Here is a 19,160-nt window from a genome sequence, read left to right on the forward strand (position 1 = left end):
AAGTACATTTTCTTTAGGAATGTAGTGAAGTAAAAGTTGTCAAAAAATATAAATAGTAAAGTACATATACCCTAAAACACTACTTTAAGTAGAACTTAAGTATTTTTACCTAAGTACTTTACATTAAATGGTTGGCTACAGTAGCCTACAGTGACAGATGCATATGTATCATTCGCCACATTTAATGTCAGTTTCATTGAGGACTTTTTCCCCACAACAGAAACACAAGAGGGAGTTCCATAACTTCCATTTTTTTTAAATGTCCACTAGCACAAATCTACTTAACCCTTGAGACCCAAGAACTGACCTTGACTAAAACACTTCACTTGATACAGTTTCTCCAGATCGAATTTGTCTAATGCGCTCTAGCGCGCCAAAAGTTTTTTCCAGTGCTATGTCGACAATATTTTTTAAACGCGCATCAGTCCTAGCATTTAGCATGTTTTGTTGAAAACGGGTTGGAAATAAATAGGTGTCGCCTTAATGACAATTTTAAATAGACTAACTACAAAAGGTCACGACATGCGCATGTGCTGCTTTGCCTCCTCACTCACGTGACTCAGACAATAGTGACTCAGTTGCAGCGCTGTCGCAACAAACCACTTCGGCCCTCCCCACAACTCAAGTCACTTAATCACTCAGAGACAGTCTGACTCAATGCCGGATAGTCAGCAGGTCACAGTAAATATATATATTTCTCTCTGCAAGAAAGACATTTTTCATAAGAGCAATGCCACGGCGGAGGCAGTGAGGTAGGCCAAAAACCGGCGACCAATACATTTTCACCCGCGAGATAGTTTGTAATGAAGAACAATTAGCAAAAAATACGCGGACATGGCAACCCTGCCGCAAGCAAGCAGTAAAAAGAGCCACATGACCTGTGTAGAAACAAAGATATTCGAAAAAGAGGAGAAAATAATCCCATCGACAATTGTCTGTAAAACGTATAACGCTCCGGCCAGCACCGTCGACCAATTGCGTTCACGTTGTCATGCTACGTCAAGGGGTTGCTAAGCTAAACTAATCGTAACGCAAACTATTCTAAAAGTCAGGATATGAGAAACCTGACTGTTTTCGTCGAAAGTACGCAATATTACGATTACAAAACTATATGATATTTCAGAGAATAAATTGCGCATCTCATCTCAGAAAATATTTATAATATTGTACTTTTCGTTCACGTAATTTATTTTTTGGGAGAAAGCGCCTAATTGACTCCGATAAGCACCTGTGCCAAAATCTCCCAGAATACACCGCGCGGCCCATTGACAACCCTTGGGCAAAGACACAAAAGGCGTTAGTACAATTCCCATCTCCTCAAAAGTGAATATCTCTGGTAGAAGGAAGTCGCCAGTTAGATAGCAACAGCGTCAGAATACCCGTATCCAGCAGAAATCAGATCTCTCTCGCGACTCCCCATAAATCGGGTGGAACGACGAACAAGTTGGTGGAAAATATAAATTAAACATGTACTTAAAACTTGTTTACGTTACATTAGTCCTTGCATTGGTAGCTGCAACAACAGTTGCGAGCGTAGGTAAGTTTGCGACCTAGTAAAGCACAGCTTGTTTTTGCGCTCTGCATAAGAAAGCCTGCGAGCTAAGCGCTAGCTCGTATACATAAATGCGCGAGCCGTTTTTGAGTGCATATTTATGCCATTTTTCGTTCTAGTTGCCCCGAATGTGACATCAAACTGTTTCTAAACGATTTGTGGGAAGCATACGTGTTGTCAAGTTTGTTCGTTCTTAATGGTAGATGTGTAACGTTAGGCAGCTGAGCTAGCCCTCTAGTCTTTTTTTCAGACTGCGAGCGACACAGCCAACGTGGGCTGCTTGATTTCGTCATAGCTGCTACTGTTCGCTTTTAGGACTACATTGCTGAAGTCAGCAAACCCTGAAATAACAGGCACATATGTATTTGTTTAATAAGAGTTTTGATTATTGTCCCTTTGGACAACATAATTTAGAAGATGGGTGGTTAGTGAAATGGCCAGCTTATGTTGGCCAGATGGCCCTTGCTTGCCTGTCATCCTTGCGTCACATTTTAATTTATATTGCGTTATCTATAGCTATATTTGCAAAAAAAATATCACAGGTCAAGCTACATAAGTCACACGGACAGAGGGGCAATACATTTTAATGTCCGTCATTGGGACAGCGGGTTTCTCAGTCCCTCTCTTATTTCCATTAGTTACATGAACCGGTGTTTTACATGTCATAAACCAACGTTGGCGATTGACATGACCAGGCTCACCTCGTAGGCATTCATCTACCAGAAATCCTATCTAAATAACTTTACTGCTCCCTGTGACTAACGTGCTTACAGTTGATGAGTATCTAATGTGCCTATTAAGTAAATATCTCCCTGGCAAGTCCAATTAGGTTGGGCTAATTCCCTCATTGGTGACAATTCTGGTCTATTACAACTAACCTTTGTATACACTTCTAATTACTTGTATGTTGATTGATGGTTCCCCTTTCAGATGATGGATGTGCTGAACTCGCTTGTGACACTTGTGTCGGTGACTGTCAATGGTTGAACTGCACATGTAAGTAGTACCTACCCGTTAAAGCTGGGTGATATGGGCAAAAATCCATATTATGATAAATTGCCTGAATTGATGTAATAACAAATGGAACGCTAAGTTTATAACATTAATGTGCACCACTTTTTTAAAAATAGCATTATCCTTTATACTGCTGCTACTGGTTTGATGGTTGTAGCTGTCAATTGTCCCATTAACAATCACCCATATTAGGAAATGTATCAAGCTACACATTTCTCTAGTATAGTCTATGAACGATATCCACAAAATGCCTGCGGTAAGTGGTCGGTATGGCAGTGTCGATCATTTTCTACATTTGTGCGATATTGTAATCAAGAGGCATACATTTTGTCCTTAATGTGTAAGCCTTATAATTTCCTAGGCCATGTACTGTATTTTGGGGTTATGATCATTGAGCTACCAGACAGTACCAGTCTCTTCAGGTAGATTATAAGTCACTGGCGCCTGCATTTTGACCAAGTAATTCCAAAGGATCAAGATTGAGCTATTTTGAGATGCAGGTAAAAAAGCAATTGGACGGGCCTCCCGAGTGGCGCAGTGGTCTTAGGAACTGCATTGCAGTTGCTAGCTGTACCACTAGAGATCCTGGTTGGAGTCCAGACTCACTCTCAGCCGGGCCACTACCGGGGGTACCATGAGGTGGCACACAATTGGCCCAGGCTCGATCGGGTTAGGGAAGGGTTTGGCCGGCAGGGATGTCCTTGTCCCATCGCACTCTAGCGTCTCCTGTGGTGGTCCGGGCGCGTGCATGCTGACATGGACGCCAGGTGTACGGTGTTTCCTCCGACACATTGGTGTGGCTGACTTTCAGGTTAAGCAGGCATTATGTCAAGATGCAGTAAGGCTTGGGTGGGTCGTGTTTCATGGGACGCATGACTTTCGACCTTCGCCTCACCTGAGTCCGTACGGGAGTTGCAGCGATGAGGCAAGACTGTAACTACCAATTGGATACCACTAAAAAAGGGGTAAAATACAAAAAGGAATTGGACAATGGGCAGGTTGCGCAAGGCAGTGAACAGACACATTTGTGTCCTCCATTAAGTGTCAGCTTAGGACATTTGGCCTTAATCCCTTTCGCACCAGCCATTTTAGAGTAGAGAAATATATCATGGTCTTTGGACAAGAACACTTTTCTACGTAGTAATCTCATTATGATAATGGGAGTGCCGGTCAGACTTGAGAAATGTCTTGACTATGCAGGATAGTGTGTGTATGGGATCTCCAATGGAGATGTTTGTTGTTAGGCTTCGGTCTTTGCTTTGGTCGATTGTGTGATATATTAAGCTCCTATAGGCCTGAGTCGTACAGTATGCAGTATAACAGTCTTTATATAGCCAGCCTATTGCTTTGAGGTTGTTTGCTGCTCCAACTGACTCAACCAAGCTCTCCTCTCCCACCAACTCTACTCTCACAGTTTGCCTGTTACTGTGGCATTTTAGTCCAAGCCACTGCTTTATTTGTTTGCCTGTGGATGTTATCAGACCAGTAAATGGGATTTTCTAAGCCAAGCTCAGATCCTAGCCCATATGAGCGCTGCTAAATGATAACAGTGAACAGCTGTGTCATTCCCCCGTGTGTGTGATACTCGGAAGAACCCAAGCAAATCCGCTTGTGTTTTTAAAAAAAGAGGTTGAGCCACTTAAGCTACCAAGGGTTGTGGGATGTTTTTATAAAGAGCCTCTGTCTGTCATGATCTGCATAATTAACACCAACATTGCAAACCAACTAGACAGTCCCCTAAAATACTGTCAGTTGTGGGTGTGGTAAGTTTTGCTTATAGTCCATGTTCCAGGCATACTAGCCTCCTTGACTACGTGGAATGAGGACTGAGCTGGATCTAGGCCCTCGGAGCTTGTCACTGTTTGAGAGAGTGAATGTATTTGGGATGCTTTCTGAAAGGCCTCTAGTAGGCCTGAACAATGGTGCATAACAGACTTCTGTGTGTTCTACTCGGACACACACTCTCCATGTCACTGTGTGGACCTCGATGAAGACTGTTCCAATCCCAGAGACTGGAGAAGACTGGTCGAATGTCAGGAAGATGACGAGCGGGAATAGAGGAATGAGAAAAAAATGTATTAGGACTAGGCAGAGAAATAAAAATCTAGATGCTGGGAAACGCAATCTACAGCGTTGGAAGCAAATGCTGTTGTCACTGCCGCCACTGAAGAGAAGAGGTTCTCAGCTTTCTGTAGGTATTTAGCTCTATCGCAGCTGTTTTGCAACCAAGATATGGCTTTGACATATGAAGCGTGGGAAATGCTCAACAGCCATTGAAAGTGCATAGGACTCATTGGGTAGTAGGCAGCAACTGCAAAGTATTTTTCTTATTATTTATACTATTTTTAGGACATTGAATTTACTGTTTGATTCAAACATGGCTACCTGTAGCGGGTATTATGTCAATAGTTAGTGATCTCGCTAATGTGTTTGGAGTTTACAATTCTCAGGAGTTGAATTCGCCCCAAATAAATTTGCCTGTGATATTAGTGCACATAAAGATGTAGGCAAATTAGTCTCTATTAAATACAATTTCTGTAGGCCTATTTTAACAGTAAAATATAACGATAATAGCCTAATTGTCAACCCAAAATACTACTAAGCTCTATGGAATTGTTTTAAGGTCACACCAAGGATAATTTTGCTATGCAATTTTATTTTATTTTTAAGAACCCTTTGAAGTATACAAAACATGTTTTAATTGTTTTTGGCCTTACTGCTATTAGCCCATACAAATGCATTGAATGACAGATTCACTACATGGAACTACATAGTCCCCACCCCAAAATAATCTCTAGAAAGTTTGTTCTGAAGTGTCAAACCTATTTTAGGTCCCCACGAGTATAGAAGAATATAACATGTGTCCCGCATATTTGAGTATCAGATCTGGCTGTTCTTTCACATCCACTTGTGCTAGTGGTTGGTTTCTGTCTGTGTACAAAAGAGGTCGACCGAAAAGCCGATACCGATTAATCGGTAGATTGAAAAAAAAAAAAAAATTATATATATATATATATATATAAATATAAATAAAACTCTTATTTTAACTTAATATAATACATAAATAAAATAAAATTGGTCTCAAATAAATAATGAAACATGTTCAATTTAGTTTAAATAATGCAAAAACAAAGTATTGGAGAAGAAAGTAAAAGTGCAATATGTGCCATGTAAGAAAGCTAACGTTTAAGTTCCTTGCTCAGAACATGAGAACATATGAATGCTGGTGGTTCCTTTTATTTAACAGGAGTCTTCAATATTCCCCAGTAAGACGTTTTAGGTTGTAGTTATTATAGAAATTCTAAGACTATTTCTCTCCCTACCATTTTTATTTCATATACCTTTGACTATTGGATGTTCTAATAGGTACTTTAGTATTGCCAGCCGAATCTCGGGAGTAGATAGGCTTGAAGTCATAAACAGCGCGATGCTTGAAGCATTGCGAAGAGCTGCTGGCAAACGCAGGAAAGTGCTGCCTGAATGAATGCTTACAAGCCTGCTGCTGCCTACCACTGCTCAGTCAGACCATTGTCAAATCATTGACTTGATTATAATATAACACACAGAAATGCCAGCCTTAAGTCATTAATATGGTCAAATCTGGAAACTCATTTTGAAAACAACGTTCATTCTTTCAGTGACATACGGAACCATTTTATCTAATGGGTGGCATCCATAAGTCTAAATATTACTGTTACATTGCACAACCTTCGATGTTATGTCATAATTATGTAAAATCCTGGCAAATTAGTTCGCAACGAGTCAGGTGGCCCAAACTGACTCTGCGTGCAATGAACGCAAGAAAGTGACACATTTTCCCTAGTTTAATATTGCCTGCTAACCTGGATTTCTTAACTAAATATGCAGGTTTAATAAAATATACTTCTGTGTATTAATTTTAAGAAAGGCAATTGATGTTTATGGTTAGGTACATTCTTGCAACGATTGTGCTTTTTGCCCAAATGCACTTTTGTTAAATCAATGTCTTGTTAGAGAAAGGGCTCTTGACTCTGACAATGGAGCAACTCTCTCCTGCTCGCTTTATTAACCCCCTCGAGTTGATGAGCCCTTGCGGAAATGTAATAAGCAACATAACTTGAAATCGCCCATTCCGATTTTAAATCGGTCGACCTCTAATTTACATGTCTACTATTCAATCCCTTGCTTCATTCTAGCTAGTTAGTCTGGTTGCACATCTAACTATAACTAGAGCATATCTCTATTCTAGCAATGGATAGTTTTGGGCTCTATAGAATAATTTAATAAGATTAACAATGGTTAGCTAGGATATACTGTCAGTCAGCTAACCATTTACAGTAACAGCAGTTTATTAAAGTAAATACACAGTAAATCTAATGCAGAAATTGAGAACTCTTACTGTGGCATGGTATGGGCAGCTATTAATTGATAAAAGATTCCTAGAATGGAGTTATAAGGGTGACCAGAACCTTTTAAAGTACAGGAAGTGTTGGCTGTGCACTTGACCACATATAACCCCACCCACATTTGAGGTTTTTCTTTATTTTTCCTATGCAAAAACAAACTGTCAGTTTTCACTAAATAAATGATCAAACTACACGGATCGTAATCTTGCATCAGGAATCTTGATTTCATGACGTCCATGAAGTAGGCTAATTTATCTTGACTGCCATAACCTAGACACCAACATTTTCTGTAAATCCTCGTGAGATACATGAATTCCTGCACTTTAGCTGTTTTAAAATTGTATGCAGTATCACACAAGCTCTGCAACAGATTTTTCAGAAAATCCTTTCCTCAATCAGCTGATGTTGTGTGATAATGTCACCACGTAACTAAACAACTACACATTTACATTTGAGTCATTTAGCTGACACACTTATCCAAAGCAAAGTTTTTCGTATTGGCCCTTCGTGGGAATCGAACCTACAATCCTAGCGTAGCCAGCACTATGCTCTACCAACTGAGCCACACAGGACCAACCCATCAAACACGCATCAAACTATTATTTGAAGATACTTCTGTTTTGAATCATTGGATTTTGCAATCGCATATTATTTTTGACATCTGTGCCCTTGAACACTGTTTTCACATCGTAACCTAGGGAAATATGAAATATTATTGTTACCGGTGTGAAATGGCTGGCTAGCTTTTTAGCAGGGTGCGTGCTAATAGTGTCTGTGACGTCACTCTGAGACCTTGAAGTAGTTTGCCTTGCTCTGCAAGGGCCGTGGCTTTTGTGGAGCGATAGGTAACGATGCCTCGAGGGTGTCAGTTGTTGTGTGCAGAGGTTCCCTGTTTCGAACCCCGGTAGGGGCGAGGAGAGGGACGGAAACAAAACTGTTGAATTAGGTTCCAGTAAACTTCCCGAGATCTCCATACAGAAAGAGTCCAGCAGCAATATCCAGGAATTTCACAGGATCAAGGTCAACGTGTAATTCAATTGTTAAATGCTTAGTATATGATATAACAAACAGTATCATACATATAAGGAAAGGTAGTGCTTTGTCACATGATTTTTTACAAATATGGGAACTCAAAGCATAGGTTTTTGATTAAACTCATGTGTTCCCCTTTTTATATCTTAATGTATTTACATGAGGAAAAAAAGGGCAAATGTATTATTGACTTTGAAACAGCGCCAAACAGTTGTCCTCCACAAGAAATTCTCACTCGTACCCTAGTTTTATAGAAAGATCCACTTAAGTAAAAATACTTTAATGTTCATTTTAGGGATATCTATACTTTAGTGCTTTATATTTTTGACAATTTCACTTCACTACATTCCTAATGAAAACAATGCATGTTTTAATCTGTACAATTTTGACAAGTACTTGTTACATTTCAAATGCTTAGCAGGAAAATTCAAGTTCATGTGTCTGGTATGCTAAATATAAGGGATGTAAAATTATTTATACTTTTACTTTTGATACCTTAGTAGTATTTTACTGGATGACTCACTGTTCCTTGTAATTTTTTTATTAGGGTACTGTGTCTTTACTTTTACTCAAGTATGAAAATAGGTTATTTTCCCACTTAAGTTCCTGTCTCGATGCGCGGGTCTGATTTATTTGGATTAGTTTTTTGTTGCAAATGACTGTTACCATGACTACCACCTCAAAATGTTAAGGAACAGTGACAGGAAATGAGTGTGGTATCTGTGTGCTACATCCGTGTGAATGCGCACATCTTATCTTGTACAGGGACACCTGTACAACTGAGTGTGGAGATGTAGAAGGAATCCGATTTGGGTTCTTAGTAGCGATGGGGGAAAATATTTGATTTTTTGAATATATTTTATTGTTTTGACACTTGCAATATTATTTTAGCCCTAGTCTGCTGTACCTGCACCAAAACTCCAGTATTTTCCCTTCATAGCCTGTTCTAATTTTTTTTAAATTACGTACGTAGCCAATTTGTTTTCAGCACTTCTATTTCCATGTCTGATCAAAATACATTTTCTCATGGCTCTCGTCACTCTGCAGCAATATTTTTAGATCACTGAATCACAATGTAATCACAGTATCGAATCGCAATACACACAGAATCGTGAGAATTGCAATACATATTGAATCGGCACCGAAGTATCGTGACTATATTGTCTCGGAAGGTCCCTGGCAATTCCCAGCCTTAGCTCTTAGTGTGTGTGGCTCCTATTCGCTCCTCTCAGCAGCCACAACGACATAGACAAAATCCTATAGCACCGTGTGTCACACACCAGAACAAACAACTTTCACCACTACTCCAGTCACTCTTAAACGCACACCCGAACTAACTTCTCTAACCACACAGTAGGTCTTAGGACTGAACTAATGCTTCTCGCAGATCGCCTATTAGATATGAACTCGGCAAATCTGAAAGCTGACAGACTTACTATGAAGGTGGTAGTTCTAAAGTATACTACAGACCCAGCTCACTTAGGCCTAGGTAATAACCCAACTCGCTGTCGTGAGTTTTTCAACCCCACTGTTATTATCAGATTAGTCTTTGATTTAGGGATATCATGTGCACAATGCATTTCCGTCAGAGTGACACCATTTTGTTCTGAAGGCTGTATTTTAATGCCGCAGAGTGACGTGTCAGCTGGTTTAGCTCAGTGGTCTTAAAGGTCTTGATGTAAGAAAAACGGAAGGCGCACTTACGCGTCGGTATTATGAGCCTTAAGTGTTTCTCCTCTAACAAGCGTCCTCTCTGCTCTCTCACTGGATGCCCCTAGCATGTCATAATCCTTCTGGAATGTATGTGAGTGAGTTCCAACTTTCACAGCTGCCTGTGAGGTAACGGACCCTTCTACCCCCCTCGGCCAATAGAATGTCTGCTGGATACACTGATAGTAGTGGGGTCACAGACACTTTGCAAGGGTAGTGGCAACACTCCACATACAGAAAAGGAAGGGTATAAGATCACCAAGGTTTCTGTTCGTGTCAATGTTTGGCTATGAGCAGCAGCAAGTCAACTTAGGCTAATTGTCTTCACACTGTTTTTATAGTGAGGCCAGACCAGATTGGTCATATGAGGATCTGTGTCAAAACAGAGGTGAATATCAGACACTTGTTTTTTTTTCAGCAAAGAGCTGTCATACATTTTCTGTTTTGGTTCAGTTTTCCAGTTTTGGCTGTGGTTGTTGTGCATGATGTCACAGAATAGTAAGTATAGCCCTACCTAATTTTTTTACTGTATGATAAATGTGGTGAAAATCAATGTCTTGTTAAAGGACCCTTGACTCTGACAATGGAACAACTCTCTCCTACTCTCTTTAGTAACCCCTTAGAGTTGATGGGCCCCTGCGGAAATGTAATTAGCATCATAAAAAACTCCCATCAATCTTGTCAGTTTAAGCTGGCTATCTGTTTTTTTGTTTTTTGGGCTGCCTCTCAAGCCGCCACATCCGCCGATGTCGCTCTTCTGCATCTGTGGTGAAACGTGGCAGAGCTAGATGAAAATGTCTGTCGTGTCTGAACGGTTTGGCCTAGATAACTATTATGACCCCTCTAAGGGAAGGTGAGTCTCTCACAAACATGTAAATGACTGAAGGTAGCTGGGTACCAAAAAATGTAATGGCCACTGCCCCCCCCTGAAAGAAGAAAAAATATCTGTTTATCCATGTCAGAAGCTGTTATTCGTTGTGTTCTATGGGCTAATAGCAGCAAGGACAAATGCAATGTTTCAAGTGACACGCTAAAGGGTCCTAAAATTTGAAATCGAACAGCTGAATGATCCATGGTATAAATCTTTTTTGGGGGGGGTTGTTTTAAGACTAAGGATTAAATGAAGACTAACAGTTAGTCCGTGTCACTTCTTGTAGCTGATGTCCAGAGCAAGGGGATTTGCTCAGAGGCTAGGATTTCTGGTCCTTTCAAGTCTCTTCCTGTACCTCCACACTCATCTCACTTTTTTTTGTCACACATGCACACCCTAAAGGGCCCTTGACTCTGACAATGTAACAGTAATCAGTAATGGAAAGATCATGCATTCGGAGGGGGAACGGGCTTTGACTCAGGACTTTCCAGGGAGGAGGACTAGGAAAAGGAACACCGAAGGACTCCTGAGCTGACAACCATTTAATTAACATCTCACCTTGTGCTAATTAATTTGACTGAAAACAAAGGTGATCCTTGTGTTTTTAAACTGCTCGTGTTCCGTGGGGTGTCAGGATTAGTGTAAGGAATCTTTTGGAAATGATCACATGAATATATTTTCTTGTCTTAGTGTGTGCTCTACAGGAAACAATCACATCTTTTATTTGTGCTTGTGTTTTTCTTTTATCCCCCTGTTCAGTTAGAGAAACTCCAACTGTCTCCAATGTTTCCTGTGTCAACATCTCGTCCATAAATAGTCAGAACATGACCGTGGGCAAGTGCTCTAATGAAACCTGCTCAGGTAAGGACTAATACCATCACCTGGTTCAATTAAAAGCCTCTCCAGAGGGATTAGATGTTGTCATTCCACTGACTCACTTTGTTAACATGACAAGTCTACCTTCAACAGTAAGTGACTGATCTAGAGATATGTAGAGATTCTATATATTTGTTCTGTGGTCTTAGTTGCTTTGTCTCAACACTCTAAAATGCTTCCCTTCTTTCCTAATTCCTTTTGTCCCTGCCATTCTCCACCCCATGGCTCCTTCCTCCCATCCCTCATCCTTCCACTGGTCCAAAAGGATTAAATGGGTGAAAGCTGTTTAAATTAATTCACCCTATTACATTCACCAATCTAGCCCTGTCAGATCACAAGGGAAGGCACGAAGGAAAGGGAAGGAATCATTTTGGGACTTTTCAGACATAGACACCGCCATAACCTGGCGATCTCCTTCTTTCCTGCTTTTTACCCTGTCTCTCATGGTGTCCGTCGCTTCAATGGGATCTCCACCTGTTGCTACTACAGTTGTAACTGACATCCCTGCCCCACCCACAATCTCCCACTCTCCTACCACTGCTCCAGTTACCCATATGGCCAGCAATGCAACTAACAGCAGCACCACTGAGCCTGAGCCCACCCCAGGTAACCAGCATCTCGTCTGCTCCCTTCAAATCGTTGTATGTTTACTATGTGACTTGATTCTTTTGAGGGAGTTTTTGTATGTCAAATTTAAATATGGTGAAATGGTCAACTGTTTTTGTATGTCTAGTATATATGCATTTAGTGAAATGATACTAAACTGACATCTCACCGCTGGTTACAGCTGACCTGACCACTGCAGTACCAACTGCCCTGCCTGCCACTAACGGTACCGTCCCAGTCTCTGCCGCAACGCATGCTTCAAGTAAGTTCCCATGCCAGCCCAGCCTGGTATGAAATCAAGACAATTGTATTTATGGCTGCTTGTAGAGCACCAAGGATTCCATAGAAAAGTGTTACTGAATAAAAACTGGATTCCACCTGTGTATTATCAATATGGTTCTATATCCACTTAGCCCTGGCTAGTGGCTCATACAGTGAAATAACCAACTTGGCGCTCTCCCTCCTTGTGCAGACGTCAGTGTCACCACCGCATCACCTGTGGGGCCCTCTCCAGCGCCTCATAAGAATTCCACATTTGACGCAGCGAGCTTCATTGGGGGCATAGTGCTGGTCTTGGGCCTGCAGGCCGTGGTCTTCTTCCTCTACAAGTTCTGCAAGTCCAAGGACCGCAACTACCACACCCTCTGAAGAACCCACTCCACTTCCACCAACCACAATACCTACTCTGGGGCCCACTATGAACACCCAAACCTGAACCCCTGGCCATTGTGATTATCACAGGTTTTCCGATCAGTGTTTTTCCCAAAAGCCTAATGCCATTGCGGTGCCAACCTGTGGTTTAGGCCTGTAGCTTAAATACACACAAGGTTATAAACTGTACACCCACAAGTGCGCCATATCTGTTACTGTACGTAGTTTGCTGCACAATTCTCACACCCTGGTGCAGCTGAAGTAAACTCCAGCGCAGTGGCATTCGGGCCTTCAACAGAGGATTACATCACTACGGATTCCCCGTCTCTCGTCCCCTCTTCTCGCTCCCCACCCACCCATATCTCGTTCCCCCTCTCCTATCCTACACCCCCCTCCCCCGTCTCCTGCAGTGAGTCATTGTGGCTATTCTCCTGTGTGCTGACTGGATGAAAAGCAAACTTGTTTACTGCTTCACTCCCCTGTCCCTTCATCTTAATGTTTTACCTGCCTGGCCTGTCATTAATAGACCCAATAGTAATTTATGTAAACTTTCAATTCTGCTGGTGTATAGTGGGGCTGCCACAGTGTTGGAGTACTAGCTTGTTCATGCACCTTGGTAATGCTTTGGAAACACTGTTTGAGGTCCCCTCCCCCTTTCTTTTTTGGAACTAAATGACTGTATGATATAGCATAGCTTTTTTTCTTGTTTGTCATGGGACAGATCTGGGTAGGTGTTTTCACAACTCCTTTATGAAGAGTTTGTATTCATCTGATGGCAGAGATGCCTGTTAAAGTAAGAATAAAAGGAGAACTATAAGCAATGGTCCATCCTCTAAGCAGGGCCTTAGTGTGACCACTTTACTCACATATGCGTGTAAATATTTTGCTGTGTGAACTGGATTTTTAAAAATGTATTTAGGAGCACCAATGCACGTAGGAAATTATAATTCTAGCGTTATTACCTCAAATATTTAGCATTGTGCTATTAAATGTATTTGTGTGCCTACATTTTTCAACTTAGGTGCACACAAGTCAGAGTAGAGCCCTGCTTAAGTAGATTTCCCCCGTCTTAAGTGGCGGATGAGTTGGGCTCTCTTGGTGTTAAGACTCAGTGCTGTGTGTGTGTTTGGCAAACAATACACACTGCCAAAAGAGCAGCTCAATGCAATAAACACAAGTCAACCCCTAACTCCCCCCCCAAATCTTTACCGACTTCAGCCAAACAGATTGCAGTGATGAGTCGGACCACTAGACTGGAGATGACCCCTTGACCCACCACCTTCCTTTAACAGGAAGGAAATCACAATGAGCCAAGTCTTTAGGACACGGTTGTAGGGGTCTGCAGATAAAATATTGTGGTAAATATATGGGAGTGATAAATCAATCAGAAGTATAAATTATTGAGTTGGAAGAAAAGACAGCATGCACCTTGATGCTGACAGTATTGGAAGTGCCTTTAATGTTAAATGTCTGTTACTTAAAGTGGGGGGAATGAGGGAGATTTATGATGATGCTCCTCTTCCTCCTGGCGGAGGCTTGATTGTCGTGAAGTAAAAGCAGTCTGGACACAGGACAGGAGCAGTATCGCGAGAACAGAACCACCCGCCTCCGTTCCATTTTAATTCAGCCAACCCAGGTAGTAAACTGAAATTCCACATTTTCCTCATAGAAAATGATTGGGAGTGATTTACATTTCAGTTTACTTTATGAATTGAAATGGAATTGAGCCCAACCCTGAGAACCCTAGTATCCCAGCTGTACTGAAGAGCCTTTTATTATTGAAGAGTAGATAGATACAGTAGTTGCTCATCTTGGTTTTGGATGGATGGATGGATGAAGACCTATTAGGTTTAATTTGATTTAGAATGGCATTGGTTGAAAAGTGACCCCTATGCAGACTGAATATATTTTGTTTCATTAAATGTAGGGCTTAAGTTCCACACAGCTCCCTAATACTAGTTTCCCCTCATATTGTACACACACCTATTCTAATGACCGGTGTTTTTAAAAATAATAACGGTGGAAAGGCATTTATAGGTAACACTTGCATGAATGCGGGATACAGTATATTTAAAGCAGGTGCTTCCACACAGGTGGGGTTCCTTGGTTAAAAAAAAAAAGCAATTAACAGCTCATCAGGATTAGGGTCATGTATTAAAAATGCCCAGTTGCCCATTATTTTGGCTACCATTGCTATGAAGAAGAGAACTCTGACTTTGATAGAGGGGTCTCAAAGGAGCATAGGAGATTGGTGACACTTTAAATGAGGAGGATGGGCTCGTAGTGGTTGGAGCAGAATCTGTGTATATAGTATCACATCTCAAACATGGTTTGATGCCATTCGTGCCGTTCCAGCCATTAATATTATGAGCTGTCCTCCCCAGGCAGTCATTTTAAGCATAGTTAGTAAATTAATGTTTTCTGGAGTCATGCAAAAAAATTGGATAGAGTTTTGAAAGTGTCAAATAACTGACTTAATAATAACTGGTCCCTGAACTTTTAATGTTGAGACATTGTCCTTTGCATTTTGGAAGTTTTCTTTTCTCACCATTGAGGCACCTTTAAAAAAAAATAAAAAAAAAATAATGTAGTGCCAAGGAGAGGAGATGGGTGTTGAACTACAGAAAAGCAGTGACTAAGTTTCCCAAGTTTAGAGCGCAAACAGTATGGGTCTAGTTTTTTGATTAGCTTGCTGCTAGACTTTGTCCCCTTTGTACATAAAGCTATCATGTCATTCAGTTGATTTACCTTAAAGGTTTGAACTTTCAATCCTGTAAAGGCAAGGTTGAGTATTCTTTGAGTTTTTTCAGTAGCATTCACTTGCAATGGCTTCTTTTTTTCTGCATTAATGCATGTCAAACAAATGGAAATGTAATATTTTCTGGTGAATTATGCTATTGGGGCTTCAGACACTTAAAAGAAAAAGAACCACTTGATTAATTTGTCAAACAATTTGGTAGAGAAGAGTATGCCTGAACAATGTGTGTTAATGTCGAAGTTCTCAGTCTTGGCATGGAAAATGGAGTGCGGCACTGACTGTTTTGTTTTGTACTTTTTGCCTTCCTGTTGCTGCCAAAAATGTATGAATGGTTGTGAGAACTCTTAGCTCAATATTTTCATAATTATGAAAAAATATCACCTTGCTTTGTATGGAACACTCAGTGTAATTTAAAAGTGCCCGTTGTCGTTCATTCGCCCTGATTTAATGTATGTTCTTGATCACCTTAGGTTTGCCTTTTAAAGATTAATCTGCAGTCACCCGATGGCATTAGGCTACATCCCAAAGACAACCCCCCCCAACCTATGGCAAGTCAGATGTACAAATCTAGTTTTGCTTTGTCTGCATTCACAGTATGCTGAACATTGAGTCCTCTACTCTCACTCACACAAAGGAACGTTAATGGCCAAATGTCAGGTGAAGGCAACTGATAAGCATTTGTGAATCCATAGAGCATTCTGAGTGTTACTTCACCATTATTTCTCATTTTGCCATGGTCTTAAGGACACTATGATTTAAACTGTGTGCATGCTGTAGGAACACACAATGTAGCAGTGAGTATTTTCTTTCAGTGTTTGTCACATGACATTGCCAGTACCCATAGCAAATGATACAAATATTCAGATACAATTTTTTTTCCTCACCTCGGGCAAACTAAGTCACATGGCCTGGCCCCTCTCCATGCACCTTTTCAAGAAAAGTGCCTTACTCGGTTGAACATAAATTAAGATTTGTATTTTTGTCTTAACTTGATAGTACACCCAGTAGATATTAAAGGGACTCCGCACTTCCAGACCCCTTGTAAAGATTCAATCAAAGATGCTTTGAGTGGTGAGAGCAGCTTTAAATGTCTTTGTTTTCTCAGTCATGCTTGACTTTGCGAGCTTAAACCAGACACAAGAATGGGTCAGCTGGCCAGATTCAAAGGCATGTCAAATTGTTGTGTTCTATGACTTGGCTACATTCCAACATAGAATTAAATTTACATTCTTGACCTGAGAATGTAGCTGTCTTTGGAACAATGGCACCCATTACTATTGTACATCTCAAACCCAGTTTGCTGATGTTTACATGTCTATGGCTCTGGAGCAGCCACCATTTTCTGTGTGAAGCTCTGAAGCTTATGTTTATAGAGCTTTTAAAATTGAGTTTTACTTTCTATCACCTTGATTTTAGTCCAGTTAAATAAGAGGTTCTAGGTCTTCTGGAATGATTCTTCTGTGTTGCTCTCATGTGCACAAAGATGCAGATGAATATGTACACGTACAGTTGCTGTTATATTTAGCCATGATGCCTGCTACTGTTTTATGCTTGTTTTATATCCATTTTGCCTGGAACTTGATTTGCCTTGTTTTCTTTTATTAGTTTTGCCATTAGCTTGAAGATGTTAAATTCAATAAAGTTTGACTATTGTTGAACATGGACTTTGTGTATTTACTGTTGCTGCAACTTATTCAGAATGCAGTGCAACATGCTGTAAATCACAAACCAAGACTGCTACAATGGGCTCTACACTGAAACCGTTTGGTAACCAAGGCCTTGAGTTTGAACCTCTTATCAGGTTGGCTCAGCAGCAGAAGTTACAGATTTCAGAGATTAGCTGCTGGACTAATAAGAAGTGCCAACTGCATTCGGTGCCCCAGAGTGAAGATGTGGACATCGGCGACAGTCAAACATAAACACAGATCACTCTTGGCTTGGTGGTCTAGCTGTGTGCTGGAGGGGTCAATTTGCCCACAACTCCTGTAGAAAGGCAATGGGTTTTTACTGATTTATTCTGCAGCATTGTCTCTCACATAGACATGCACACCTGTCTTGTGCCTATCCAGGGTAGTAGGGGCAAATCCTGGCCAGAAAAATACTGTTCTCTTTTACCCCTTCTCTCTATCGCTCCTACTTAGTGTCCTCACACACAACAGGATCTCTACCACTGGCTGTGTATGCAAACAATGACCTTGATATGACTGACTTATTGACAGAGTTAAGGCTGCATTACCCATTAAGGAGCCATACTGGCACATATTGGACCAAAGGTGTCACTCACTCTTGCCCCTCTTTCTCTCACACTCCTTTTTTTCCTCAAACATCCAGTTTATTGTCCACTCTCTCAAACTAACAGGATATTTGGTCAGTTCCCAGGGTCACAAGTCCTGCTTACTTAGCAGAAAATGCTATTGGGAGAGAAAGCGTGTGTGAATAAGTTCATGTGCATTTTTGAAGGTGTTTGTGTGTGCCTGCGCTGTCGTTGTGTTAAAGATCATTTATGCTTGATCTGTCAATGGGGTCGGGGGCTCCTTATGGACAACGTGAAGCAATTGCGGAGCCTCCAGAGGCCAAATTGAGCTCCATACTGCATTGCCATGCGCCTCCCAAATGTTGTAACAATGCAGATGGCTCCGTATAGCTCAGCATTGACAAGTTTGGTTGGCGAGAGGTCCTGAACAAACTCACTTCCTTGACAACTTCACAACAGATCTGCGCTGCTCCATCATCTACCAATGCATCGCCTTTTAGAGGGTTTCAGTCTGTTCAGGAGCAGCACTCGAGGCTGGCATTCTTTTCCTTACAGGAAAGACGAGGTGTTTTGGACACAAAATACTCTGTCCTTTCTATCTTTCCAACACTAACAATCTTACGCCCTGCACTTAAAGACAATTTATGCTTAATCTGAAAATGTGGCCGGAGGCTTTGTATGGAGGGTGGGATGCAATTGTGGAGCCTCCGGAGGCAAGCAAGAGGCCAAATCAAGCTCCATACTGCCTTCCTGTGCATCTCTCAAATTTTGTAACAATGCAGAGGGTTCCGTAGCTCCGTATTGACATGATTGGTTGAAGGTAGGTAGGGGTGGTACGTCCTGTATAAACTATTGACAACTTTGACAACTTCCTTTACAATAGCTCTGAAAGCCCTAACATCTGCAGAGGCTGCACCGCAGTAAATGCTAAACGGCCACTTTGGAATAACCATGCAGCGCCTTTTAGTGTGCAGTGGACATGGATGGTTGGTGAGCCACATGGTTCTTTTACTTTAGTCAAATCCATCTCCGATCTATGTCCCCAGATGCCCTTATACAGAAGAGGGCAAAATCTCCCAGTCAGTCTTATCAGATTCTTGATTACTGATCAACTCACTGACAGGGAATTTGTCTTGTGAAATCATTCAAGTCAACATGCTTCACTTTAGTTACTGTTTAGAGATGGTCAGTAACCCAAACAGTCAGAAAAAAAGACCATTATTATTTTTCATGTTTTTATTTTATTATAATTTGAAAAGACCTTGAGTGCCAATTGTCCAGGGACTGTGTTTTGGGACTTTCACACACCCACAGCAACATGCCTGGCACTGTAACAATACAGACATTTCTCTGGGCTTCCCCTCTGGCTGCTACTGAAAACCATTCTGTCTTGTCCACTGGCCAGTTTCAGATAGGGCAGGAGAGGGAGGGAAAGTGAAACCAGATTAGGA

The 19,160-nt window shown here is 41.2% G+C and overlaps 1 protein-coding gene across 3 annotated transcripts; it reads left to right on the plus strand.

The window, feature by feature from the left end:
- Window positions 1-1,322: 1,322 nt before the first annotated feature.
- Window positions 1,323-17,113, plus strand: LOC123991037 (sialomucin core protein 24-like). 3 transcript variants are annotated; one of them, XM_046292164.1, is made up of 6 exons: window positions 1,323-1,537; window positions 2,483-2,548; window positions 11,324-11,425; window positions 11,930-12,046; window positions 12,228-12,308; window positions 12,519-17,113. In XM_046292164.1, the coding sequence occupies exons 1-6, from the start codon at window positions 1,468-1,470 to the stop codon at window positions 12,692-12,694; spliced, it is 612 nt and encodes a 203-aa protein (XP_046148120.1). In that variant the 5' UTR covers window positions 1,323-1,467; the 3' UTR covers window positions 12,695-17,113. The 3 variants fall into 3 exon arrangements, with proteins under 3 accessions (XP_046148120.1, XP_046148121.1, XP_046148122.1); XM_046292165.1 differs by having other exon boundaries at window positions 11,987-12,046; XM_046292166.1 differs by lacking the exon at window positions 11,930-12,046.
- The last annotated feature ends 2,047 nt before the right edge of the window (window positions 17,114-19,160 follow it).

Source organism: Oncorhynchus gorbuscha, linkage group LG12, assembly GCF_021184085.1.
Source record: "Oncorhynchus gorbuscha isolate QuinsamMale2020 ecotype Even-year linkage group LG12, OgorEven_v1.0, whole genome shotgun sequence".
NCBI classification, from domain to species: Eukaryota; Metazoa; Chordata; class Actinopteri; order Salmoniformes; family Salmonidae; genus Oncorhynchus; species Oncorhynchus gorbuscha.